The 26,725-nt window shown below is 44.3% G+C and overlaps 2 protein-coding genes across 6 annotated transcripts in view; one reads left to right on the top strand and one right to left on the bottom strand.

Moving 5' to 3' along the window:
- Positions 1 to 861: 861 nt before the first annotated feature.
- WDR5 (WD repeat domain 5) lies at positions 862 to 23,851 on the bottom strand. Of its 3 annotated transcripts, none has more exons than XM_039506069.1 (14): positions 23,727 to 23,851; positions 15,591 to 15,779; positions 13,926 to 14,034; positions 12,450 to 12,523; positions 10,887 to 10,976; positions 10,320 to 10,409; positions 9,267 to 9,350; positions 7,925 to 7,980; positions 7,668 to 7,714; positions 5,912 to 5,987; positions 4,658 to 4,691; positions 4,110 to 4,184; positions 2,860 to 2,947; positions 862 to 1,739 (listed from the first exon to the last, which is right to left on the bottom strand). In XM_039506069.1, exons 2-14 carry the CDS (start codon positions 15,669 to 15,671, stop codon positions 1,639 to 1,641), a joined length of 1,005 nt encoding a protein of 334 aa, XP_039362003.1. In that variant the 5' UTR covers positions 15,672 to 15,779; positions 23,727 to 23,851; the 3' UTR covers positions 862 to 1,638. The 3 variants fall into 3 exon arrangements, with proteins under 3 accessions (XP_039362003.1, XP_039362001.1, XP_039362004.1); XM_039506067.1 differs by lacking the exon at positions 23,727 to 23,851 and adding an exon at positions 18,381 to 18,534; XM_039506070.1 differs by lacking the exon at positions 23,727 to 23,851 and adding an exon at positions 16,098 to 16,164.
- BRD3 (bromodomain containing 3) overlaps positions 23,130 to 26,725 on the top strand; it is a 67,659-nt gene continuing 64,063 nt past the window's right edge. For all 3 annotated transcript variants that reach the window (XM_039506054.1, XM_039506059.1, XM_039506060.1), the window contains exon 1: positions 23,130 to 23,347. The gene's annotated coding sequence lies outside the window, so the exon portion shown is untranslated. The remainder of the gene's footprint in view (positions 23,348 to 26,725) is intronic.

Here is a 26,725-nt window from a genome sequence, read left to right as displayed (position 1 = left end):
GCGACTCCTTGTACATGCACTGACTCCGGGGCTGGAGCTACAGGTGCCAACTTTCCAGTGTGCTCAACCCCAGGCTCTGCCCCCACTCCTCCCCTTCCCACCCCCTCCCCTGAGCCTGTCGTGCCCCCCTAGCCTCCTGCACACTGTGGGAGGCACAGGGAGGGAGGGGGAGGTGCTGATCAGTGGGGATACCAGCAGGCGGGGCGGGGGAGCAGATGGGGGGCTGCTGACTTATTACTGTGGCTCTTTGGCAATGTACATTGGTAAATTCTGGCTCCTTCTCAGGCGCAGGTTGGCCGCCCCGGTCTAGTCCATGTGATAGTTTACACGTGTTGCCTCAAGCTGAGGACTCCTTCCACGTAACCATCTCTGCTGGCTTCTTTCAAGTGCATCTGGACTGGAGTTCTGCTCATCATCTCTTCCCTCCACAAAATGGACTCTAGCCCCTCTTATAAAATATTGGGGTCAATGATCTGGTAAAACTTCTACAGCAGAAGTGGGCTGAAAAAAAAAGTTGGTTTTGGAGGCAGTCTTGTGAGCTGAAGGGACGCGGACACTTCACATTAGTGCACTCTCACCACCAGCGTACACATAAAATCCCACCTTTTTATTATGGCGTATGGTTCTGGTCTGGATGTGTCAATACCACACTAGTGTGACAAAAAAGGGAAAAAGACATAGCGACGCTGAAATAGTTACAGAGTCATGCTATTAGCAACACAGGTCGATACGATGGATTTCCAAGATACAAAATTGTTTGAGGTGGTTGTTTTTTTCCCTACACTGAACTAACTTTACAATATTTTGTGAACTTGCTTTTTTTCCAGTGAAGAGAAAAATGTAAAATATGCTGAGAACAACTACAAGCAGGAATCATTTTAATGGTTAACAGAAAAAAAAAGCTGTAACTTTGTTCTATAACAGCATCTATTAAACACAAGTAACGAAAGGTCGGCAACTATACAGAAGTAAGAGTAGATATTTCACCACAGGAGTCTGAAGTTGGGGCAGGAAAGGGAACTCTGGAACTGGATGGTTTTATTTGGTCACAAAGTTTGAGCTGAGTGTTTAAAATGAGGCATCCTTAAAGATGCAGCACTCCTATTCAAAACAACAAAGAGAAACTTCTGATAGACTAGAACCTACCGGTCTGGAAAAAAAATATTTAAAAAAAATAAAAATTAGACATTTAAAAAAAATCCAAATATTTCTAGTATTACGACTTAACTTACTGTTACAAAACAGACCGACGGCTCCTCCTTAAGCAGCAACAAGACAGCCAAGGAGCAATGACACCTTCACCACAAAGTACAGTATCTCTGGGTTTTCCAATTCAAGGCTGATACTCCTAATGCGATGTTAGAACAATCCGTTTGTCTGCCAAGTGATCAGGCACGAAAAGGAGAGACTGCCTCTTTTTTCCACCACACTGCCCGGCTCTCGCAACAAGCTAAGACATTCTCTTTGGGTCAAGACTAACAGAAACCGCTTTCTCAAATATTCTTCAGGTTTCCTGCCAACCTGGGTTTTATCATTATTATTCTCATGGGGGCAGGGGGAGGGGGGAGGTTTTTTTTTTTTGTTTTTTTTTAAAAACCACAATTTTCCTGACAGTCTCTAAAGTGATACTGAAAGTGTTTAACAGTCACTCTTCCACAGTTTAATTGTTTTGTCGTTTTCTAGTGCCGCTGATGCAATGATGTTTTCTGTTGGGTGACAAGCTGTTGAGATCACAACATCTAAATAAAAGGAGAGAGAGAGAGAGACAGATGTCATCATTTATACCAGTCCAAGCTGCTTTGGTTCAGAGCAGGTATTTTCAGCTCAGATGTGCAGAGCTGCCCCATCATAAGACATGGCCAGGTTCTCTCTCAACAGCAGATACTGATATGAGTATGATGGATTTATGAATACAAATGTTAGTGGGCCTACCCCAATTGTGAGTTTAATAGCTGGAGAGTGGGTGAAAGTTTATACGATATTACAACAGGCCGAACTTAGGGAACTATTTCACAGCAGTACTATAGGAAAGAACCAGACAGACCCAATGTTCCAACTACACTGCATGCCTACGGTTTCCTGGTGTAAATGAGGACAGAGAAAAGCCCACCAAAGCAAATAGCAGATAGTTGATTAAGCCACAAGTGCCCCAAACTCACAATTGAAAGTCCTGATCCTCCAAAGACTTACGCACATGCTTCACTTTACAGATTGCAAACAGTCCCATTTGCTTCAATGGGCATGCTCAGTGCATAGGGTTAAGTAGGTGCATAAATCTGCAGGATCTGGCCCTAAGATACTGATCATGCAAACACTTAAGCACGCGCATAATTCTATTCACATGGGTTATGCCCCTGACTACTCATGTGAGTAAAGTTGAGCATGTGCTTAAGCGTTTGTAGGCTAAGTGTTCAAGACTCTTTGCAGATGGGGTCAGTGTCTCTAAAGATGCCTCAAGCTCACCTGGAACTCGTCCTTGGACAAGTGCAGCTTTGGGAGGAGCCAATGGCCAAGGTTTTCCCAAAGTGACTAGTGACTTGAGAAGCCTCATGTCACACGACACTTGTGAAAATCTTGGCCAATTTCGTTCCATATAATTCAAGGAAAACAATGCCTCTGATATGACAATAATTCCTGTCAAAATGCCCATCAAGTGTCAGGGAAACACACCATTTGTCCTAATCATGCCCCATTCAGGCCGATTTTTATATTAATCCCATCTGTCAAATTCTAAACAAACGCTAAAAACAGACATTTCCAGGTCACACTCTCAAATGAACCTTAAACGCTGTGTGCTCGTTATTTATTCAGGTAAGGAACGCTTAATCAAAATCAGTGTAACAAAAAGCAGATTCGCACCTGTGTGTCCCTGTAATTTCTGTACAATCTCTTTTGTTTGGAGGTTCCAAATATACACCAGGTTGTCCTCTGAACCAGACACAATCCACTGGAAAAAATGCAGAGGGAAATACGTAGTTATTGACATGCCATTTTAGTCTTTCCTGCCACCCCAGCTTTAATTGCTATTTCCTCTATATAGGTTCATATACCACCCTCATCACCATAGCACTTGAGTGCCTTCCAGTTGTGCATTAAGCAACATGGCTAACATCAGTCATGTGTGGTTTATTCTCCCTTTCTCTCCCCCTCACCCCCAGTGCAGTAGAGTATTTTGTTTCGGTAGGCCTTGGGGTTTGTTTTCATATGTCCATACTCTTCTGTCTCAAATCACACTATCTAGCTCTTCTACAGTGCTTTTCATATGTGGTTCTCAAAGACTTCAAAGGTCGGGATCATTATTCCCATTTTACAGATGGGGAAACTGAGGCACAGAGCCAGGGGGAAGAGAGGGGATGTAACTTGCTCAATATCACCCAGCAAGCCAGTGGCAGAAATAGAAATAGAACTCAGGTCTTTTGAATCTTGGTCCAATGCTCCTTCCACTAGGCCATGCCAAAGGCCAAAAAGGCTGGTGGAAGAAGTGGGCTTAGCCCTCGAAGCAGAAGGCGGTGTGGTTTAAGATGGATCTTAGTCCTTGGGGGAAATCTCAGAACGGCCCCTCAAGAAAGCTCCATCTCCTGCACAGGGATGCTGTGGTCCTAGAGACAGCATCTCAACCAAGACTCATACACAGCAACGCACAATCTGTAACAGGCAGGTGCTGTATTATGAGTTAATATGGCTGCTCATCACTAAGGTTTTCCCTACGTTACTGGGGTACATTAAACCTGGCACAGTTCTAAGCACTGAGCCTACACTGGCACCTGTGGCAAACAGGTACCCTGGAGCACCCACACAGCTGAAAGGAGTTTGCTAAAACTTTCCCTAAAATGGTCCCTTTCAACCAAGCCTCCAGAAAGTAAAGTGTCCAGGAGGTTGAAACCTTGGGACCGTTGCTTCTATTACAATCCCTCCTCATTACTTGGAAGTTTGCAACATTAATTATAGCACTTGTTGTACTGGGCTCCCCCCAGGGTGAAAACAGTTCTGCACTAAGGGCATGTCAGCTATTTATGGCCCAGAGAGATTTGCATCATCTCCTTAATTTAGATGAAAAATAAATCCTCAAAAGCACCCACATCACTAAAAGCAGCTCAGTAATCACCAACCTTCCCACCAGTGACGGAGAAGTTTGCAAAGATGCAGTATTTCTCATTCTTGTGACCTGTGTACGTCTTCAGGCACTGGAAGAGAAGAGCAAAAGGCAAAAAAACATAAGCACAGCTGGCAATGAGATATCTAGCAGTCAAGGACAAACTCCCTTTGCAGGGCAGACTAAATACATCTGTGCACATTTCCCGCCCCCCATCAACTCATCCAAAGGATGCATAGGCCATCTCTGCCCTAGAATGCTAACCAATCACTTTTGGGGGGGAATGACCCCAATTTGTCACTTCCACCCACAGAAAAAACAAGGCAAGAACAATTTACCAGTTCAAGAAACATAGAATTCAAGGTCTCTGGGCATCATAAAAATGTAAAGGAACTTTTTAAATGATCCCATTTAGTCCACTACTATAGAACAAGGCTGTAACAAATATTATTTATAGTAATTATATTGTACAGATGACAGAGAAAAAGCTTAACCTTATTTGAAGCCATCCAAAGCAGGCTACAAACCTAGCTAGGACTTTACAGTAAGAGATTGTGACTGTACCTTTCCTTTGCTGTAGTCCCAAAGTTTCAGTGTGCTAGAGAACAAAAAGGAGAACAAGGATTTTAGGTTTGTTTTATTGCACCGGTCATGTTTTCTTGGTACATAAAAGTTTTTCCATACTAGAGCTTCCCAGAGTCTACATTAGTCATTCTAGTCTGGCTTGGGAATGCAGTTTCAGCTAACCCAAAAATTGGATTTTATTTACATGCCATTTGTATTCGCCTCTGAGAAAAAAATATGGAGCAAGTCTTTAAAAATGCATTTTGTCAAGTCCTTTTCTCTTCATACGTGAACAGACGCTATGTGGAGGTATGTGACCGACAGAGCTGAGAATTGTCATTCAGTTCCTTTCGTCCCCCACGTTTTGAGCTAACACATACTGCAAGATACAGATTTTGGACCAAGCAAAACCAAGCCAGAACCACATGCTGTCCTGCATCTAGGTAGTTACAGGGATTGTGTAATGGGATGAGAGTTTTAAATCAGTCAGTAGTAGGCAAAAGAGACAACGTTCAAATTCTATTTGGTAGCCTAAGTGAAATTGGTTTCAGACAGGTATGTCTCTTTCACACACAAAAGAACACACAAAAACCCCACCCATATTCAAGTATGAGGCAACAATGTTGACTCCCCTGCTCTGGCTTGCAAAATAGCCTTAATTTTGGGTTTCCTTGCACTCACCGGATGAAAAGAGAAGGAACAATCCTGTAATGTCTTTTATGAGAAGACATTCAAAGATAACTAGCTCATCACCCTGTGACTTAGGGATGGGAGGGACTCATTACAGCAGCAGCAATTAATACTTAAGGGTGGAGAAGGGAGAGTGGCTGGTCCTTGCTAAGCAGTGGCACTGGAAATATTCCAGTCGGAGAACTCTCAATAGAACCAATCCCCCTGCATAGCTTTTCTGCTTTGTATGCCCAGCTCTTTTAGCATTGCTGCCTTTGAGACAGAGACTCACAGCCTTTCATGGTGTTACAGGAAGAGAACCATTTGATCAAGGAACTACTTCATGATGAAGGCTCTGAAAAGATGCAAAGCTAAGAGTGCACAGGGGTATGTCAACAGCAGTGCTAAGACTGCCAATGGCATGAACTTTGCTGATGTTCTGACAATAGAATTCCCAGAGGACTGGATTATAGAAATTTGATGGTAGGTATTGAGTTTACCCATCATAAGAATATTACAATAGCATAAAAAAAGGTTACATTTGAAGTTGATGAATGTACTTTAAATGTATTTTTGAAAACCTACTTGTCCAGAGTTGCTGCTAGTATGTATTTGCCATTTGGAGAGAATTTCACAAAAGACACGGGAGGGTTATCATCATCTGTGTTGGAAATACAAGGATGTTACACAGAATATAATGAAATATTTCTCTCATGGACAAAGACTTTCTTGTGATAAAACACACCGACCGCCGATTACAAAAGCCAGCTTCAAGATTAGTTTAGTTAAGTTTTTGTTCAGCTACCATTTTATACTTCAAGCAAACTGATGGGAGATACAGGAAACTGGCAATGTGAAATAGTTCAAGAGGAAGAATATTAGGTTTGCTAGCATTTTATTATTCCATAATCGTCTATTACCCAACCTTCCCACTCCTGCATCAACCTTCCCTATAGTCCACAGCGTGGCTGTAAAAGTCAGAAGTAAGGCCCTACTTCATTTGAGAGATTGTGGAACATGCAATACTGAGCTTCCACCACAATTTTGGCTTTAATTAGCTTACTTTGCACAGTCCTCAATTTTGCATGTGTTTTGAGTATGCAAATAGTACTGCACTAACGTTTAATGCCTGTAAAATGTTCAAGGCTAAAGTGATTGGACTCAATTTCTACAGCACTTGTTTAGTCTTCTGAATTGTAGTCACTGAATTTTATATTGTCAGTCTTTTTTTTTTTTAAATGAATGTAATATTAAAATATATATACCTATCTCATAGAACTGGAAGGGACCCCAAAAGGTCATTGAGTCCAGCCCCCTGCCTTCACTAGCAGGACCAAGTACTGATTGTGCCCCAGATCCCTAAGTGGCCCCCTCAAGGATTGAATTCACAACCCTGGGTTTAGCAGGCCAACACTCAAACCACTGAGCTATTCCCACCCCCATTGCAACAAAATGTCTGGTTATCAAAAAAAAAAATAGCAGGCATAACATAATACTTGAGTGTTTATATCATTCCAGTAATTTTTTTTCTTAAACAAATAGGACTTTTGCCAAAAGCTGGGAATGGGTGACAGGGGATGGATCAGTTGATGATAACCTGTTCTGTTCATTCCCTCTGAAGCACTTGGCACTGGCCACTGTTGGAAGACAGGATACTGGCTAGATGGACCATTGGTTTGACCCAGTATGGCCGTTCTTATGTCTACTCTGGCTTGTCTGCAACTATTTGAAGATCATCCCAAGATTAGGGCCTTAGTCATAAAACCATTACACTAAGACACACCCTACTGCTCAAGTCTGTCCATTGTGAACACCAGAAGGTGTAGTTTTGCCTATGTCACTTCATGTTAACACTAGAATCTGGTCATCAGAGGCACAACATGCGCACTGTCTTAAGAAGGGCATCCGTTCTCAAACACCCGCAACCCTAAACTGTAAACACATTGAGTCTTCTCCCACTGCAGTATGTAGCTATCATTTCTGAAAAGTGAAATAAGACTTACTTTTGCCATAGCAGTTGCAAGCCAATGCACAGCCAGGCCTAATACTACAATGACTAGTGGAAAACCCTGTAGTACAGGTACTTCGATTTATCGTCAGCACACACCGGACAATATTCCAAGCCTAAGGAAGTTTCCTACACATGTGAGAGAGGCTATTTCCCCTAAAATCAACTGCAAGGATGGTTGTGTATGAAGAGGACAGTGTTAGAAGGAAAAGAGAGAAACCAAAGCCAATAAAAAACCACCTAACAGCAGTCAGTCATGCTGAGTACTTCATATTCTGTATGATAATACAGCAGAGAGAATCAACACACACACACACACATTTGCCTGCTTACCAATCAGTGTTTTTAAGCACTGGCCTGATGCCGTATCCCAGATTCGACTTTAACAAAAAAAAAAGAGACAGACATGAGTCAATACAATACATTCCATAGGAACAACAGTATCAACTTAGAACTTTACATTTTAACCTCGAAGTTATGATATAAGAAGTGAAAAACTAAAAGAATCTACATTTTTAAAGTTATTTTTATGTAAGGAGCCTAGAAGGCTATGGCACATAATAAATGTTACTGAAGAAATAACCACTTACCAGAGACCATCATAGCTACTTGACACTATCAGGGACCCATCACGATTAAAATGCACCTGTGGTTTTATATATGGGGGGAAAATAGCAGTATTCATGTTTATGAAGAGCAAGAAGTCACATTCGAAAATTATTTATCTCCCAAGTAGTACGCTGGGTCCCAATTATCACAAAACTAGTATACTGCGATTCATGTGGAGGGTGGCAAGAATTCTACAACGTGATGATGGGCACAGAAAGTTCAGACATATCAGGTTAAAAAAAAGCACTGGAAATTTTACTGTAAGTCAGCCTTGCAAAATTCCAATGCCTCATTTGCATTCGCCTGATTTTTTTTTTTCCAGCTTGAATACAAACAGCTGCAGTTAATTCAGTTAGCAGGGTAATGGCTGGGCAAATAGATTGAGACTAGCTGGTAAATTTTCATAACAATTACTAGACTGTTTTGAGAGGCCTCTTGAAACATTAAGACCTGAACTAATTCACTGCTCCAATGTCGTGAGGAATTTTGCTAACAGTAGCGAGACCATACTAGAAGAGTGCATTATAGTTACACGCACACCTCAGCCTGGTCCATTTATTTTCTTCAGTCACCCATGAGCTTCCCGCAAAGCCCCAGTAAAGTGAATTTTAAATAGCAAGTATTGAAACACACCCATGAGGGTGGTGGAGAGGGGGTTTGTAAGATCATACAAATTTCTGGTAAGCATTGTGGACTATACTCCATTTTAATGTCAGATCCGTGTGTCCAGAGCAGCCATAGCTTAAAATGTCTGAAGCTTAGAATTCTGCTCACCTCTGCTTTCATTTAGTAACATTTCATCTCTGTTAAGAGCTGCACACTTTCTGTTTTCCCTACCATGAATGGATTTAAAAAAAAAAAACAAAAAAAAAAAACACCACACACGTTTTAGTCACTTTCATCCACGAAATGGATGAGATTTTAAATGCAGTTTATTTTGAAGTTAGCTCGTTCTACCTCCTGAAGTGGTTTAGAATAATGATAAAGTTATGGAGCAAGTCAGATGTACAGCAAATTCAGATTTTCATTGAGCAGACAGGAGTAGTCCCCACAATTTGTGCTTTTATAGCAGATGCCGCCTGTTATTATGCCCAGAAGCAGAAATCCATGCTGGGGTTCGAGTGGTAAGTATGGGTCAGTGGCATCTCCATGTTCATTAAGACCCTTACAAGTCATCACATGGCATTTATTACACTGTGTCCTTCACCAAGGGGCAGACAGAGAGTAACAGTGAGACACTGCTCCCTTCTTTGCAAATGGGGAAAAAGCCCTGCTAGATGCAGGCAAACATGTCAGCATGTTAATGTATCTCAAGGCACTTACAGCTGAAACTGGGTCAGAATGCGCAGGCAGCGTCTTGAGGCACTTCCCTGTTTTCACATCCCATATCCTCACACTTTCGTCAAACTGAAGATCAGAGGACAAAGTCACACAGTGATTTTCAAATGCACTCACTCCCCGGCCGTACTGCCCAGCCCACATGAACGGATTAACAGGTTTCATCAGGGAGGGGAAAGAAATATGCATGACTACATTCCTCAAGCATACAGACTTATTTCTGCTTGGGAGCAACCAAGATTTTAATGGAATTCATCTTCCCTGCTAGTCACTCAGCACTGTTCACTTAGTGTGGGGCTCTTCAAAGGAGTTAAATCCTAACCTTCATGCTTTGCACTTCATGGGACTTTCCTGTGTCAATCACAAGGGGTTTTATGAATTTTAAGCTCAAATATTCATGCAAGGAAGCTAGTATTTATCCCTAGCTTACAGACAAAATAATTCAGGTTTAAATGACCTGCTCAAGGTGACACAGCAAGCTGGGAGAAATGTGAGAAGAGAACCCAAGAGTCCTATTCCCAAATCCCTTCACAAGCCAGATGCATAATGCTTCCTAGCTGCACAGCAAGCTGTTGAAATTGTCATGAAGCTATGTTTCAGTGATGCCATGGTTTGCATGAAATGGTCAAATAATCCCTGAAAGAGATAAGGGTATCTTCCAGAGCAATCACAGAATCTGAACTACAAAGATACAAGGAGCTTCTAGTTCCCAAGCTAGTCATGCCAGAGCAGCTCTCAGGACTTAAGCAAGGCTTTGCAATGAAGTGAATGTAGATATGCTGACTGCTAGTGAAGCCAGAAAGAACATCTGGAGCTAGACCTATAGCCAACACTTATGGTGCTATGGGTGAAGCCCCAAACTTCTAAAGCTGGGCTGAGGGCTTTGACCGTGGCTCAACAGCCAATACAGTAGTGATGCTACCAACTCTCCCCTTTAAGACTTCATTTAATTACATGTTATGCATAGAAGAATTGAGATGGTCTAGACTTCTGCAGGGTGTCTGGGACTTGTACTCCACTGAGAGTGTGTTCACTTACCGAGCCTGAAACAATGAGGTTGGACTGGGGGTTGAAGTTGCAGCAGAAGACATAGTTACTGTGCCCCTTCAGTGTCTTCAGACACTTGCCCTGAATAATTTAATTTATTTAATTTAAAATATTATTAGTCAAACATACACACAATAGATTTACCAGTAACTTTCCACACCTTCAAAATTCCCATGGTGACCTACATTCAGAACTAGTCAGACTGTGATAAAGGAACAACGTCAGGTTACATTTCTACCCCAAATCTAGGCTTCTATTAAAAAAAAAAAATCCCTCATGTTTTTATGGGACAGGAACAGTTAAACAAAACAGAAACAAGGTGTTGCCAACCCCAACCCTGTCCCATTCTCATAGTGCATGAGTACCAGGCGGTTAAACTGATTAGGAACAAAAGTGAAATGAACTAGCTTATTTTAATTGCCAATACAGAAGGCAAGCAAGCTGCATCACTGGTGAAAAGTTAATGACAAATGTTCCATGTCAAGTTAATCTTCTTCATTTTAAGATGCCCCAAGAGAGGACTGGGGAGAACAGAGAGAACTGAAGCCCCGCCCTTACCGAGCTCACATCCCAGATTTTGAGAGTTTTGTCATCAGAGGCAGAGACAAGAAGGTTGGAATCTGATGACCATGCTACGTCAGAGATACCCTGAAACAAAGGAAAGCAATTTAACACTGAGCTTTGCTTGCTCATTCACTCCAGAACAGGCAAAACATAGACAGTTTCATATTTGAAGCCACAAAGAGAGAAAAGCAAGGTTACCTTAACTTGGGAAAATCAGCGTAGAAATGGATCACAGCAACTTTAACACATCTTCCTCTTACCACAGGATAGCCAATGATTCAGGGAAGCTTTTAACTTTGCTGAGCCTCGCATTGCAAGAGCCTAGTGGTTTGTTCAACCAGCAGTTCTAGTTACTCTGGGACCTGGTCCTCTTTTTGAAGTTCATAAACAACAACTTACACATAGCTGGGTTAGATTGATTTCCTTCCCCCTCCCTGAAGAGGGGCTCATCCCTACTATCTGCCTGAAATGACCCACAGTAAGATTTTCAAAAGCACCCAAGTGACTTAGGAGCCTAAGTCATGTTTTCAAAAGTGATTTAGGCAGCTGGGTCCTATTGACTTTCAGTGAGATTTAGGAGCCTGAGTCTCAATGGAAGTGAACAGGACACAGGTATCATCTAAGTCAGTGCTTCTCAAAGCCGGTCCGCCGCTTGTGCAGGGAAAGCCCCTGGTGGTCCAGGACAGTTTGTTAACCTGTCACGTCCGCAGGTTCGGCCAATTGCAGCTCCCATTGGCCGCAGTTCGCTGCTCCAGGCCAATGGGAGCTGCAGGAAGCGGCATGGGCCAAGGGATGTGCTGGCTGCAGCTTCCCGCAGCGCCCATTGGCCTGGAGCGGCAAACCGCAGCCAATGGGGGCTGCGATTGGCCAAACCTGCAGACGCAGCAGGTAAACAAACCATTCCGGCCCGCCAGGGGCTTTCCCTGAACAAGCAGCGGACCAGCTTTGAGAAGCACTGATCTAAGTCACTTTTTAAAACTGGACTTCAGTACTTTGGAAGGTATTTCTTCATTTTCAAACATTAGATCTTATTTCCTGAATTTCAGTGGGTGAAGTCATGAGAAATGTCAGGTTCCCTTTAAAAAAAAAAAGCACCATTCTGATCAAAATTTAAAGCAAATCCTGTAGGCAGAGCATTATACCATGTAGTTTTCCTAGGTGGAAGCCAGCTGTTCAAACAGGTAGTGTTAGTGCTCACAAAGGGAATGATTTCACACCGGCTAAACATTGTGCATCTAGGTGCTTTATCAGCAGTCCACAGGTTTCTGCCCATCTCCCTCAATCCTGACCTGAAACATCCCCGTTATTCCAGGACCGGGCCATCATCATCATACAGGGTTGGATGGGGGGTTGCCATAGGGTCAAATATACCCTACCCTCAGATGAGACCAAACAATTTGCTGTCACGTGAATTAAACCACTATACGAAGGCTTCTGGAGGTGAAAGCTAGCATATTAACCCATTACGCAAGCCCCAGATGCAATACTGAATTGCAATTGCGATCTGAAAGGACAGCTATTTAGACTGCAGAATATTCTTTAGAGTTCAATACTTACCAGTTTGTGACCAGATATTGTTTTTTCAAACTTGCCATCATATGCTCCCCAAATTTTAATTAGTTTGTCAGCCGCTAAAAAGAGAAAAGATTCCCAATTACTAACCAAGCAGCACTAAAAATAGCTACCTCACTCCCTTAAAGAGAGAGAAGCACAATGGCTACTTTTCTGCAAACACATCACAGTTTTTACCCTCAAGCACAGTCTTCAATGCATAAGGTAGAGTGTAAACAAAAATGACAAAGTTTCACTGCAGAAGTTGAGATTACACATGCTGCCTTGAAAGTAAATGGTCTCAACTAATTCAGTTCCAAAATTGGATCTAGTGTAATGTATCTGACAAGCGCTGACCTTTTGGTTTCTCATTTTTTAAATTAAATTTATTGCCAATGAGAAAAAAAGTTACCATGCCACATGAGACACTGAAACACTTCTGCCTCAGAGAGAGCAAAAACTGATCCATAAAATGGGCTGACATTACTGCTCGTGAGAAACAAACCCGCTACCCATGATCATGTTAGCTTGTGCTCTGTAGGAGAGAAAGAGGTTGATATTTGCCAGGTGTTAAAAGTTAGAGAACTGTCCGGGGAGGGAGGATAAATTAACTTATAGAAGGTACTATGAAGAGGGAGAAGTTAATTTCTATGGAGTATACTGCCTATATAAAGGCAAGTCACAATAAAGGAAAAGACCAGAATTACTGCCCATTTCTAGAGGCCACGGTGATTTCAGTAGCCATCTCCATCACCTTCAGTCTTGTTCCTCTAAACTGCCTTTTTCCTCTCCAATCCCCTCTAGGTAACCAGTGCCCAGTTATGTGGTACTTGATTCAAAAGGAAGTTGTCAGGCACTTGCAACGGTCACCAAAGAAAAGGTTAAATAGATAAAGGTGGGCTTTGAGTTCTAGGCAAAAAACCTGTCAAGTGCATCAGTCTTGTATATTTCACCTGGCTACTTACAAGAAAGGAACAGGCAGACTCTCCAAGATGCAATTATATTACAATGCCAATGGAGGGGAGTGAGAGCTAGGAGCCCTCTGGGTGAATCCCACCTCAATGCAGAGAATGCAAAATGGTCGCTCATGCCGGGCTTAAGCCAAAGTTTAAGTGGTGCAAAGGGCTGCACGGGGCCCCCTCTGCAAAAGGATTAATTTCACATGTATCCACAATCAGTGTGTAACTGCATTGTTTTTTGTAAAGTGGCTCAGTAGCACAAGTTGAGCATCTCAAGCCCTTCAAGCCCAGCAGAGGAAGATCCAGCATATTGGACAACAGGACATAAAAGCCAACATTAAAGTGGGTCAAACTTTGAAACAGCCGGCTTTGAGTGTCCCTTTAAAAAACAAGCCATGTGGTTATATTCCCCCACCTTCTGATCACTGTTCATTAAGATTAGCCATCTACCTGTCTCCCAACAGGAGGTTCACATGTGCACAATTCAGATAACGGGAAGGAATTAACGAAGACTTATACTTACAGGAGCTGGCCAGCCACTCTCCATTGGGACTAAACTTTACGGATGAAACTGCCTTAGTGTGTCCTGCTAACGTGAACTTTAAAGCGTAGTTTGGTTTTACGGGTGCCGGCTGTAAGAAAGAGTCACACAAGTAAGATGACCGGAGCTTTAACTCGGCGTTTCAGTTGTAACTGGGGTATCAGACTGAGCCACTGTGCAATGCTCTGCACTTGCATGGCAATCCAGATTTAATCCTTTATTTTTTAAAACTTTAAGTTCCTAGCCTTTATGTTTATGAAGGAAACTTGAGCCAGTACTGTCTTCCTGAGCCAACAGAGAAACATGTTCAAACAATGGGTTAAATTCATCCTTGGTGTAACTCCAGCCAAGTCAGCATTACCAGGAATAAAGCTGGCCCAAGAAGTCTGAGAAGTGTGAAATGAGCCATTGATCTCAATGGAGTGACCTGTGAAGGATTTTAAAAAATTGGGGTTGAGCCTTTTTGCTTCTTTATGATTTAAAAAGAAGACCTGAAAAGCTCCCCCACCAACCATAACTTTTCACCTTAAATATCAGCAATGTCAAATCCAACCTTCCCTGGTTTTGCTGGCGGACTTTTTGGTCAAGGGGTTTCAGAGGGGCGCTGCGAGTTCTCACACCCTTATTGATGGGGCTATGGTCTTTAACAAAGGCATCCTTTCTCCCAAATGTCCACAGGCATTGAAAAATTTGAAGTCACTTGCAATCTGTTCCTCTCTCTATTGAGATAACAAATTCACCAGTTCTCCAGTTGTCCTAGAGCTGTCCAATGGTAGATAAGAGCTGAATTGCTAGTGCAGAAAGCACTAAAATATTTTCTTGATAAGACTCTTTTAGGCTTTTTTTAAATATCACAAAACAGAAAAGGGTACAAGGCCCCCTTTTCTTTTCTTTTTTAAACCTTTTGCAAGTCACCTTTACATACCAGCACTGGCTATTTCACTGGTGATCTTTTCAGCTGAAATATTCAGCTACTCTAGGATTGCGGGAAGGCTTTGGTAGGATACCATAACATTCCCCCAGTCTGACCCCGATTGTAATAATTGTGGAAATCATAATTAGCAGTAGAAATAATTAAAGAAACCAAACTTCTAACAGACCTCATAATTCCCTCCTGGCTAACTGGAAACCCTGTTTATTATTTCAAGAAACCCTGACAGTGTCTCCCCATTTCTCAGCAAAGATTTAATACTAGTGTCACACCAATGTCTTACTACTGTGATGGCATTAGTTACAAAATATACTATGCCAAATTTATGAATACTCTGAAGTGTTACCATAAAACAAAAATGTATACATTTTGTGATATATTCTCTTTAATTCATTTTGCAAACTAGCAAAATTCAATAAACCACACTGGACCTCCGTTATACATGTTGAAGGTTACATTATCCACCTGTATCAAAACTAAGCTCTTTCGAGCAATGGCAGGAATCTTGTTCTCTGTCTTGTCCACAAAGCATGTAGCACATTCTTGGCTCTGAACAAAATTAGGAGAAATCTTGAACAATTCTTTTAATTCATGTAAGTTATTCAAATTCAGTTTCTTAAATACCCCAGTACTATTTGTAAGTTTGCCAGTAAAAGATGCAAGTAACTTCCATGTGTACTGACAAGAGGAGATATAGTTCTGAGATTTACACGCACCTTGGTCTGATTGGTTGAGGAGGAAGGAGTAGATTGTGTTTTAGTGGATTCTGCATCTGGTTTCTTCTCTTCTGTTGCCATGGTTCTCAAACTAGCAAGTCAGACGTATGGTGCTTGCAGCGATGAATGAATGTGCTGCTTCAAAAGGGAGCCTTTCACACCAAAAAGAACGGCTCTAATAACACAAACCTACGAGAAAACGAAGCCCCACTGTTAGCCATCAAGGAAATTATTTCAGCACTTAGAAAAAGAGCATTAAACACAACAGTGCATCCTAACCATAATCCATGTCCCCAAATAACCAGTGAAAACACAAAGTTTCATGCCCATGACTTTGTACCATATGCACTGCTCCTCTCAACTCCCCTTCTTATAAGCTAAACTATGGAGCCTTTTGCTAGCCACATTGTGCTTGTCCTTTTTCTCAGATGCCAAACAACATTTAAACAGCTAAGCACATTACTGTTCATGAGAACTCTTTTCCATGTAAAGAACTGCTGTAGTTACCACAGAATTGTTAACCAGTGGCAAGGGAGGTGATCCATGTGATGCTCTGAGAAGTTGTGGTCTATAGAATACAAGCTCAAGAACCTCAGTTATGACCTATTATCACATTTTGCAAGGCTCCTCTGCACCATATTCAGCAATCACTAAGAATACAGTACAGCTGTGAGGATCTGGCAAGGGTTGGGGTAGTTTATTTCTCAACACACTCCCTGAAATGCCATTAAAATTAAATAGTTCAAAAGCGTAAGAGACACAAAGGTTTCATTTCATGGAACAGATGCAAGTAATAGCCCTGGACGTCTTTTGGGCTGAATGACAGACATGATGCAAAACCTATGATAATGCAAAATATGCAACAGGCATACCCAGATCTCAAAATCCTATTAGCTTCCTCTGCTCTCTCAATTCACCCATTTCAACCAAGTGTTGCCTCCTTAACTGCATTTCAGAGCAGCAAATCACACTCGTTTCTATTTCTGCCATATACTTGGAAGATGTTTCACCTGATTAAGAGCCAGCCTTGTAATAGTCTCAACAGACTCGCCTTCTGAAACAAAACCTGTAAGTGCTGTGCCAATGTTCTGCAATCAAGGCTTATACTGCAGAGGGAGTAACCTCTACTGCAGCCCAAGTAGATTTCAGCCTGACAATGGGAAATACCTCTGACACAGACAGTAAGGCTCTGTCTTTAGGAACAAATTATTAGTGTAATTTCCCCATTGTTGCTACCACCAGTTCTGTTCTGCTGATAGCAGCTGTATTTGGAGTGACGGCGTAGGTGACTGGTAGCAGCATTTTAAGCATCATATCGTCACTGGGGGGCTATGCAGCATGGTATTGCCCATTGCTTGTCTAGACTAAAGTTCTCTTTGGTGGAGATGAGCCGCTGGTAGGAAATTTGGAAGAGATCTTTGGAAACGGTATGTCAGCTTTTCAGAGTGTAGCTCTGTTTAGGACAATGTTATTCATCATTCAGCACAGGAACAAGAGGCAGCTTTCTGCACCAAACAGTAGAAACAGCAATAGTCAGTCCAGGTTTCCTGAATGGCAATTGGCTGATGACAATATGGCTAAGACTGAGCTCATGAAGAGACTTATAACCAACCAAATCATTAATGCTTAATGCTTCAGCCTGCTGAAGAGAGTACAAACTCTACTTCCGTACATGTGCCAGTCCAACGTCCAGTCACCTGCAGCAGCCTGGGCACCCAGGATGAGACACACACACTGTTCTCCATGTAATGAATGGTAAGGGCCAGGATCGAGACATGTAAGTAACATGGGCCACACGAGCACCCCAGAACCAGTTCACAGTAGGTGGGGGGGAAAGGAATAATGCATCCCCCTTACAGAGGCTATAAAGCATGTGAACCAAGGAAGGGAAAGGTTGATGCATGCAAAGCAAGATACAGAATATGGGAGCTAGAGAGGAGGGCAGATCCATACACCCTGGACACGGACTGATGCATGCCCCAGCCTAGCACAGGAGCTGTGGGGGGGAGGGAGGAGGCGCAGGGCCAGGCCTATGCATACCTAGGACAAGGTCTGATTCATGTGCCAGCCTGGCATAGGAACTAGAGAACGCGGAGCAAGTCCATACATCCCGGAAGCAGGGACTGGTGAGTGCTAGGGAGGGGACATATTTATGCACTCCCCATGGGCACTAGAGAGAAAGCAGATCTGTGCACCCTGTGGGCAGGGGCTGGTACACACCCCACACACATGGAAGCTAGGGAGGTGCAGGTCCATACACCCTGGGCAGATCCATGTACCCACATGGGTTCTCAGGAGGGGACAGGACAATGCCCCCTGAGGGCGGGTCCATTCACTCCCCATGGGCCTGGAGAGGGACCAAGGACTGGTGCATGCCCCCAACACACATAGAGGCTAGGGAGGGGGCGATGCATAGGGGCTATGTGGGCAGGTCCATGGTCCCCAGGGCGGGCTCGTGCATACCCCACACATGTGCAAGCTAGGGAGGGGGCAGGTCCATACCCCCCCATTCCTCCCATGGGTGCTAGGGAGGGGCCGGTGCATACCCCCCCCAGGGGTGCTAGGGAGGGGCCGGGGCTGGTGCATGCCCCCCCCAAGGGAGGCTAGGGCCGGGGCCGGTCCGCGCGCACCCCCCCCCCCACGCGGGCAGGTCCCCGGCAGGAGGCAGAGCCCGGCGCGTGCCCCGCGGGTCGGGTCAGGGCGGGGACAGCGGGGCCGGGCCGCGAGGCGGAGGCTGGCGCGTGCCCGCCAGTAGGGGGCGGGGGGCTCTGGCCCCGGTCAGTCACTTACCGGGGGGCGGGGCGCCGCCTCCTCCTCGGCGGGGAGCAGGGCCGGGGAGGGGGGAAGCGGCGGCAGCTCCGTAGCCGCCAGGCGGGGGAATGTGGGGCGGCGCATGCGCTAAGGGTGGGAGGGGTGCATAATGCCGCTCTCTCCTGGGGACGCTACGGCGAGACAGCAGGGACAGAAACAGCGGCAGGCCGGGTCCACTGGCAACGCCTTAAAGGGCTAGAAGCCTTTTCTGGGTGAAGAGTTGGCAGGGATGGGTGGGGGGAACTAGGTGTGGTTTGGTGGAAGCCTGCTCGGTTGGGGGCCCCCAGGCCACGCACGGATGCACAGCAGCCAAGGTTCCTCCAGAGATCCCAGCTGGGCTCTGCGATGCACAGCTCCAGTCCAGAGGCTCCTGTGCTGCCCACGTGCGCAATTCCCATTGAAGTCACTGAGCGCTAGACCAAAGCCCAACCTGAGACTTCCCAAGCAGGAGCCCTCAAGGCCTGACTCTTCCCTGCCCGCTACCCCTGTAGTCATTTACACATGGGTGTAAAGTGCTGCCTCTGGGGGGAGCGGAGGAGAGTTCTGGGCTGGGGGTGGCGCGCACACACACACGGTTCTGACTGTTACCATGTCCACTCTGAAAATATGTGGGCCCCAGGTCTGCAAACAGTCAACATACATGGCTCATATTAGGAAACCCAGGCCCAAAACTGCAGCGCTGCTTTAAAACTCAAATTTAAAAAAATTTTAAATTTTGGGCAGGTCCCATGGTTATTGTGTCTTACTGATTCCAGATCAAATGAACTCCATTTGCAAATGAAAAGGTGACTTTTAGCACCCAGCCTTGCAAATTCACTCTGGCATCTGGACTCAAGCTGTGTTCTTTCAAATCAATGACACTCGGGCTCAGGAGCCACAAGTGGCCCTTTAATGTGTCTCCTGAAGCTCATGATATTAAAATACTGTGTGATTTAATTATTAACCAATCAGGATGCTTTTACTATGTCATTAACCAATTGTGAAATACTTGGTCAGTTATTTTGTTGTGGGAATTATGTGAATTCACACTACTGTGGCTCTCTTAGGTAATGTTGATTGCCAATTTGTTTCCTGAACCACTGAGGTCAGAGTATCACTGTTATACATTATTGCTAGTGGTCTACTTAGATCACAGAGAAATCCCACATTTTTCAAGGGTTGGTCATGGCATAATAGCAAATATGCAGATGTGTCCATACAGTATATAAGCATTGTACTGTACTATTGTTAGGTTTGTAAGTCACCCTGGGTAAGGGAGTCTGCTAAATCAACGGTTCTCAAACTTTTTTTGCTGGGACCCCCTTTGAAAATATTTCAGGCTGTTACAACCTCCTCCCCAAAAAGTGACACCCCCCCATCCCATACCAAGGCACCCTTACTTCTGGCTGGCTGCCCAGCACCACCGCCAGCAGCAGCGCAGCAGCGGATACTCTCTGGTCACCCAGCACTGAAGGCAGTGCAGAAGTAAGGGTGGCAATACTGCAACACCTCCCTGCCCTCCCACCAATAGCCAGATTTCATGAGGGAGGCCAGATTTCAGAGACTGTGATGCATTTTTCATGGCCATGAATTTGGTGGAGTCCTAATTATTGCCTGTAATGCAGATTCTCCAGTATGAATTATGTTTTCAGTAACTCATGTGCAACACCCCAGTCTCATAGTCGGGCCATCAGCAACACCTGCCTGGGCAAGACCCTCGTCTCCAGGCTGTGCCTTTGGTGACACTTTTGCAATGCCCAGTGCCACTGAGAACATAATTTGGAGACTATGGACGTGCCCAGATGTTGCTGAGGGCACAATTCATCCTGAAGAATCTTTACTACTGACAATGCGTTTAAAAAAAAAAAAAAAAAAGCTTGATTTTCAGAGGCCAGGCTGACTTTGTAGAGCTTGCAACAAATAAATCATAGTTTGATTTGTAAAATGAGCAAATACGATCAGGAATTAGAGGCAGAGTAAACCTGGTGCCTCACAATCATAAAGGTGTGGCACACAGGAATGCTGTCAAGGGACTGGTTTCATTTTTGGGCCCCCATGGAGTGCTTTCCAATATTGACTTTCAGGATGAGTAAACAGCTGGTATTAAAGGGACTCCCCTAGTCTCAAATCCTTATGATGTAGCTAGTGCCCCATTTGGGTTGCTACACTAGCACTTTCCCTATTGATAAGAAAATCCTCACTAAAGGAAAACGGGTGACTGGACCACTCAGGAAATTGATAATAAGACACATAGCCTTGCTGGTTCAAATCCAGCCTATATGCTGTAGTGACCGAAAGCGGTTACCCTTTGGTCTACTCAGACCAGGGTTAGATGACATAACAGTGAAAGTTCTCACAACTGGTCAATGCTGCTGCCAGCATTGGTGTAGCTGCATTAGTCCTAGTGCAACAGTCGGAGAACTGCAATGGAGACACAGCCTGTGATGGCTGTTCAGTCACTTGTATGAAATGAACTGATGGTCTTAATCCACTTCCTTACACACAAGTATCCACATAACCCCCCCTCCCACTTCCATCCCTCCACACACTATCACAGCTACTCTTATTCACCCCCCAGCATATAAGTACAGAACCATGCAGACAGGTCTCCATCTGAACCGGCACTGAGGTGAGTTGGTGGAGCAGCAGCTGTGAAGTTTGCATTGCCATGGGCCCTGCTAGATCTGTTTTGTGGGTAGATAGAGGACTCCAATCACCAGAGCAGACAATGCGGCTCGGTTCACCAACAGTAAATTAACAACCTATACCGATGAAAAAAGAAAATCAGGATTCCCAACGACTATACCACATGCAAATGTTCAGTGTAGTCACCTTCTCGTCTGTATCTCTTTGTCTTTTGCTTCAGTGCTGGTGATTGTGTAATACAATGGCCTAATACATATCACCATGTCTCCCTCTAGTCATTACCTATGACGTGATCTCTTCTTGAGCTCAAGTGATTAGAGACTCGTGCTTTTGGTGCTGGAGGTATCGGATTCAATCCCCAGTGATGACTGATGTCTGGGTATATACAAGGGCCTCGGCTTGAAACGCTTGCCTTGATACTTCAGTGGATCTCAGGAAAACTATTGTCTATCAGTGTGAATAATGACTGCAGCTGTACCAATCTTTTAAGACAGCTTTGGTTTTTTGGTTAGATTGTGCAAGACAACTCAAAGCAGCTCTTAAACAAGCTGCAGTATGCACCCCAAGTGGCACTGCTGAACGCATAATAAAAACTCTGTTCTGACCCTGCACAGGAGAGCCCATGAAAAGGTTTCAGAGCAGTAGCCGTGTTAGTCTGTAGCAGCAAAAACAATGAGGAGTCCTTGTGGCACCTTAGAGACTAACACATTTATTTGGGTATAAGCTTTCGTGGGCTAGAACCCACTTCATCAGATGCATGAAGTGAAAAATACAGGGATTCTTAAAACTGCAATGCCCATCTGGTGAAGTGAAGAAATAGATTGACAGAGCCAGAAGGGTACCAAGAAGTCACCTACTACAAGACAGGCCCAACAAAGAAAGTAACAGAACACCACTAGCTGTCACCTACAGCCCCCAACTAAAACCTCTCCAGCACATCACCAAGGATCTACAACCTATCCTGAAGGACGATGCCTCACTCTCACAGACATTGGGAGACAGGCCAGTCCTCACCTACAGACAGGCCCCCAACCTGAAGCAAATACTTAACAGCAACTACACACCACACAACAAAAACACCAAACCCTGCTACAAACCCCGGTGCCAACTCTGTCCACATATCTATTCAAGGGACACCATCATAGGACCTAACCACATCAGCCAGACCATCTGGGGCTCGTTCACCTGCACATCATGTGCCAGCAATGCCCCTCTGCCATGTACATTGGCCAAACCAGACAGTCTCTACACAAAAGAATAAATGGACACAAATCTGCCATCAGGAATCATAACATTAAAAAACCAGTAGGAGAACACTTCAATCTCTCTGGTCACTCAATAACAGACCTAAAAGTGGCAATTCTTCAACAAAAAATTCAAAAAGAGACTCCAATGTGCAGCTGCAGAACTGGAATTAATTTGCAAACTGGATACCATCAGATTAGGCCTGAATAAAGACTGGGAGTGGTTGGGTCATTACAAAACCTAAACTTAATTTCCCCAATACTAATTTCTTCCTACAGTTACTCACACCTTCTTGTCAACTGTCTGTAATGGGCCACTCTCTTAGCACTTTATTAGCTATTTTTCCTCCCTTGGTATCCTGCTGTTAATTGATTTATCTCATTAAACTGACCTCACACTTGGTAAAGCAACTCCCATCCTTTCATGTATTTATACCTGCTCCTGTATTTTTCACTTCATGCATCTGATGAAGTGGGTTCTAGCCCATGAAAGCTTATGTCCAAATAAATGTGTTAGTCTCTCAGGTGCCACAAGGATTCCTTGTTGTTTTTAATGAAAAGGTTACAACACATAAGGGCTGAATTTAGCAAATAGAATCTATCCCAATTATGCTCCATGCAAGCTCTATAACATTTTACAGGGTCTCAGAACATCCACACAAAGGCCCACATTTAGGAAAGCACTTAAGCAGATGCTTAACTTTAAGCATGTTAAGTGCTTTCCTGAACTGAGGCCAAAGGCTCCACAGAAATTGCAACAAGCTGCCTTCGTTTAACAGAGAATAAAAGACAAGAAAAGTGTGTCAAGAGCTGGTCCTTTAACAAAGATCTTTGAGATCCAAAAGTTCTAACGGCAGTTGGGGAATGGAAATTCTCTGGTGTTGGGGGGATTCAAGGAAAATTTTACTGCCTGCTTAGGAAATCTGGAGCAGGAATTTAAAGAATTAAACCTTATAAAGCAAACCTGGAGGAGGGGCATAAGTTGAAGATAGGAAACAGAGTTGGAAAGCTGCACAATCCCCAGGGACAGCATTAAGAGACACATCCAGTTCAGTTCTCCTTTTTTGTAACCTAAAGGTTGGTTGGTTTGTTTAAATAGACTAAGTTCACCATTTTAAAAGCAGGTACTTATTCATTTGACATTGTTCCTACCAAAAAGTATTTGCTTTTCTTGCTAAAGATTATAATTCACATGTACTGCGCCCCACCTCTCACTTACTCCCTTGTTTTGGAGATTTCACCTACCACTTCCAGGGTGCTCTTAATTTTTATTACTATTTTGCTAGTACCTAAAGATCTCAAAGTGCTTAACAAACAGTAATTAAGCATCTCAACAACACTGCATTTCCCCCTGCCCTAGGAGCTGGGTAAAAAAAAACAATTAACTTTTTTAAATTAAACAAAACTATTTTTAATTATAATAGGCCCTGTTAAGCACATGCCCAATTTTAAGTACCTGAGGTTTTGATGGGATTGCTCAGATGTATCAAGTTAGGCCCCTACATTTGGAGACAGAAGCTGGCGTGGAACTCAGCCTCTTGCTTACAGAGTGGGGCATCTTGCTGAAAGTATTGATCTGTGATCTTTACCAGCTGTCCATTGACCTGCAGGTGGAATGTAAGGTGTTGGTTATAACCTATAATAGGGCCCTACCAAATTCACAGTCTATTTTGGTCAATTTCATGGTCATAGGATTTTAAAAGTCATAAATATCTCAGTTTCAGATATTTAAATCTGAAATGTCGGGTATTGTAACTGTGGGGGGTCCTGACTGAAAACAAGCTTGTGCGGGAGGGAATTGCAAGACTATTGGGGGGGGGGGTCACAGTATTACCACCCATATTTCTGTGCTCTTGCCTTCAGAGCTGGGCAGCCAGAGGGATTTCAGTTCTCTGAACATTTTGAAGTTTTTGGTTTGTCATCTCAATTCAGGATGAAAATTTGTGAAAACTCAAGTTTTTGCATAACTAAAATTTGGTTTCCCAGCCAACTGCAGTGTTGGGGTACCCACAGTCTTGGATAGGTGTCATCATTTTCAAAATATTTAAAATCTAAATAAACAAATAAATATCTTGCTGAAACCTGAGGTCCCAGTGCTGCTCCCATTGAAGTGAATGGGAATTTTGTCACAGATTTCACTAACAGCAGGATCAAACCCTCAAAGTTGGATCCAAAATAAATTGAAGTTCCTGGAAAGATTATCATTGAGTTCTGATAAGCACTGGATCAAGTCCTTAGGCCCCAGTGTCTTGCACACACTTACACACGCACTTACATTTACAGCAGTGAGTAGTAAGGGACTTTCTCAGTTGCAAAGTTAAGCACGTGTGTAAGTCTTTGCAGGACTGGGGCCTTAACTAGTATTTTTATTAGTCTGAGACATTAATACTGCAGACAAGAAAAAACATGTACCAGGTCAAATGGCAAACAAGAAGTTATATACTAGTCAAGAAAACGAATGCATTTACTCAGGATTAAGACTAGGCATAGTAGATCCACCAACATCTTCTGTGTTTTTAAAGAGCATCTGATCCATAGCAGATTGCAAATTCTCTGTGATTGCTGACAATGCCACTCTGTTTTTTTCCAAACCACGGCTACATCATGTTCATACGCTCACTCCTGAATTTAAAAACAAACACTGAAAGGTTTCCAGGCAGATTATTTTTTTCCTATACATGAATTTATGTCCAAACCCTGCTTGCTCACTGTAAGTGATGAAATGTTACCATTAGCAAAGTGAGCAGATCTGGTGTGAGCTTCCCCCCATACTGCATGCACAGGTTCCCACAGACAGTAACCAGGGGGTCAGAAAGGGCCTGATCTTGAAAAGTTAGGGGTAGAGAGATTATTTTACCTGTATATTTGGCACTGGTGCAACCACTGCTGGAATAGCGTATCCAGTTCTCGTGTCCAAAATTCAAGAAGTATGTTGACAAATTGGAGAGGGTTCAGTGAAGAGCTATGAGAAGGAGTAAAGGATTAGGAAAACCTGCTGTATAGTCAGGGCCGGCTCCAGGGTTTTTGCCACCCCAAGCAGAAAAAAAAAAAAAAAAAAAAGCTGCGATCGCAATCAGCTCTACTGCTGCCGCTTCAGTCTTTGGCGGCAATTCGGTGGCAGGTTCTTTGCTCCAAGAGGGAGGGAGGGACCTGCTGCCAAAGAGCCGGATGTGCCGCCCCTCTCTGTTGGCTGCCCCAACCAACTGCTTGCTGGGCTGGTGCCTGGAGCCAGCCCTGTTTATAGTGATAGACTCAGTGATCTAATTATCTTAACAAAGAGAAGGCTAAGGGGTGACTTGATCAAAGTTTAAAAGTAGCTACATGGGGAACAAATATTTGATAATGGGCTCTTCAGTCTAACCGAGAAAAGTGTGATGCAATCCATGGGATGAATTGTAACTGAAATCGTTTTGGTACACCCCTTTGTTTGGTATACTGGTATAAAACTGCCTCCTGCTGGTATAGCTTATTCTCCTGCCCGTACAAACAGCTGTAGCTGTATAAGCAGACGTATACCAGTATAACTGCGTTCACGCTCAGGGGGTTGTGTAGCTCTGACCAGGGGCGGCTCCCTAGACATTTCGCCTCCCCAAGCACGGCGGCATGCCGCGGGGGGGCGCTCTGCCGGTCGCCGGTCCCGTGGCTCCGGTGGACCTCCCGCAGGCAAGCCGCCGAGGACAGCCTGCTTGCCACCCTCCCGGCGACCGGCAGAGCGCCCCCCCGCGGCATGCCGCCCCAAGCTCGCGCTTGGCGTGCTGGGGCCTGGAGCCGCCCTGGCTTTGACAAGCCTGGTATAACCAAAGCAGGACAACTTGTAAGTATAGGCAAGACCCAGAGCCAATTCTCTGCTCCACCACAGACTCCCTGTGGGACCTTGGGCCCAGTCACTCGGGGTATGTCTCCCGAGCCCGCGAGCCTCTGAGCCCAGGTCAACAGACTCTGGCTTGCGCTACCCAGAGCCAGCCCTGGGCATAAGCAAACAGCAATTACTTAGGGCCCCGAGCAGCTCAAAGGGGGGGCCTATTAATTATTAGCATGTGTTGTGTGGGGGCCCCCCCAAATATTCCTGCTGAGGGTTCCCAATGGGCTAGCACCAGCACTGCTGGGACTGCACTGAAAACGACGGTGTCGATGTTTTGGCTCAGGCCAGAGGCTGAGCTTGGCTTCTGAAGCCCGAGGAGTGGGGTGGGCCCAAGCCGCAGCTTAAAAGCACTGTCTACACACCTGCTCTTAACCCGGCAGTGCAAGCCCGAGCCTGGCGATCTGGGCTCAGAGACACTGCCGGGGCAGCTGCTGCGGCGTAGACATACCTTCAGTCACATTGTGCCTCAGTTTCCCACAAGCTCCGCTACCTCACAAGACTGGAGCATTGTGAGGAAAAATGCCCAACCAGAAGCGGTGCTCAGATCCTATGTTAATGGGACCATAGATGTACCTAAGATAGATAGAGAGAGC

The sequence above is a fragment of the Mauremys reevesii genome, linkage group 19, assembly GCF_016161935.1.
Source record: "Mauremys reevesii isolate NIE-2019 linkage group 19, ASM1616193v1, whole genome shotgun sequence".
In the NCBI taxonomy this organism is placed as follows: Eukaryota; Metazoa; Chordata; order Testudines; family Geoemydidae; genus Mauremys; species Mauremys reevesii.
Note: the sequence above shows the minus strand (reverse complement) of the source record. Positions and strands in the feature narration are given on the sequence as shown.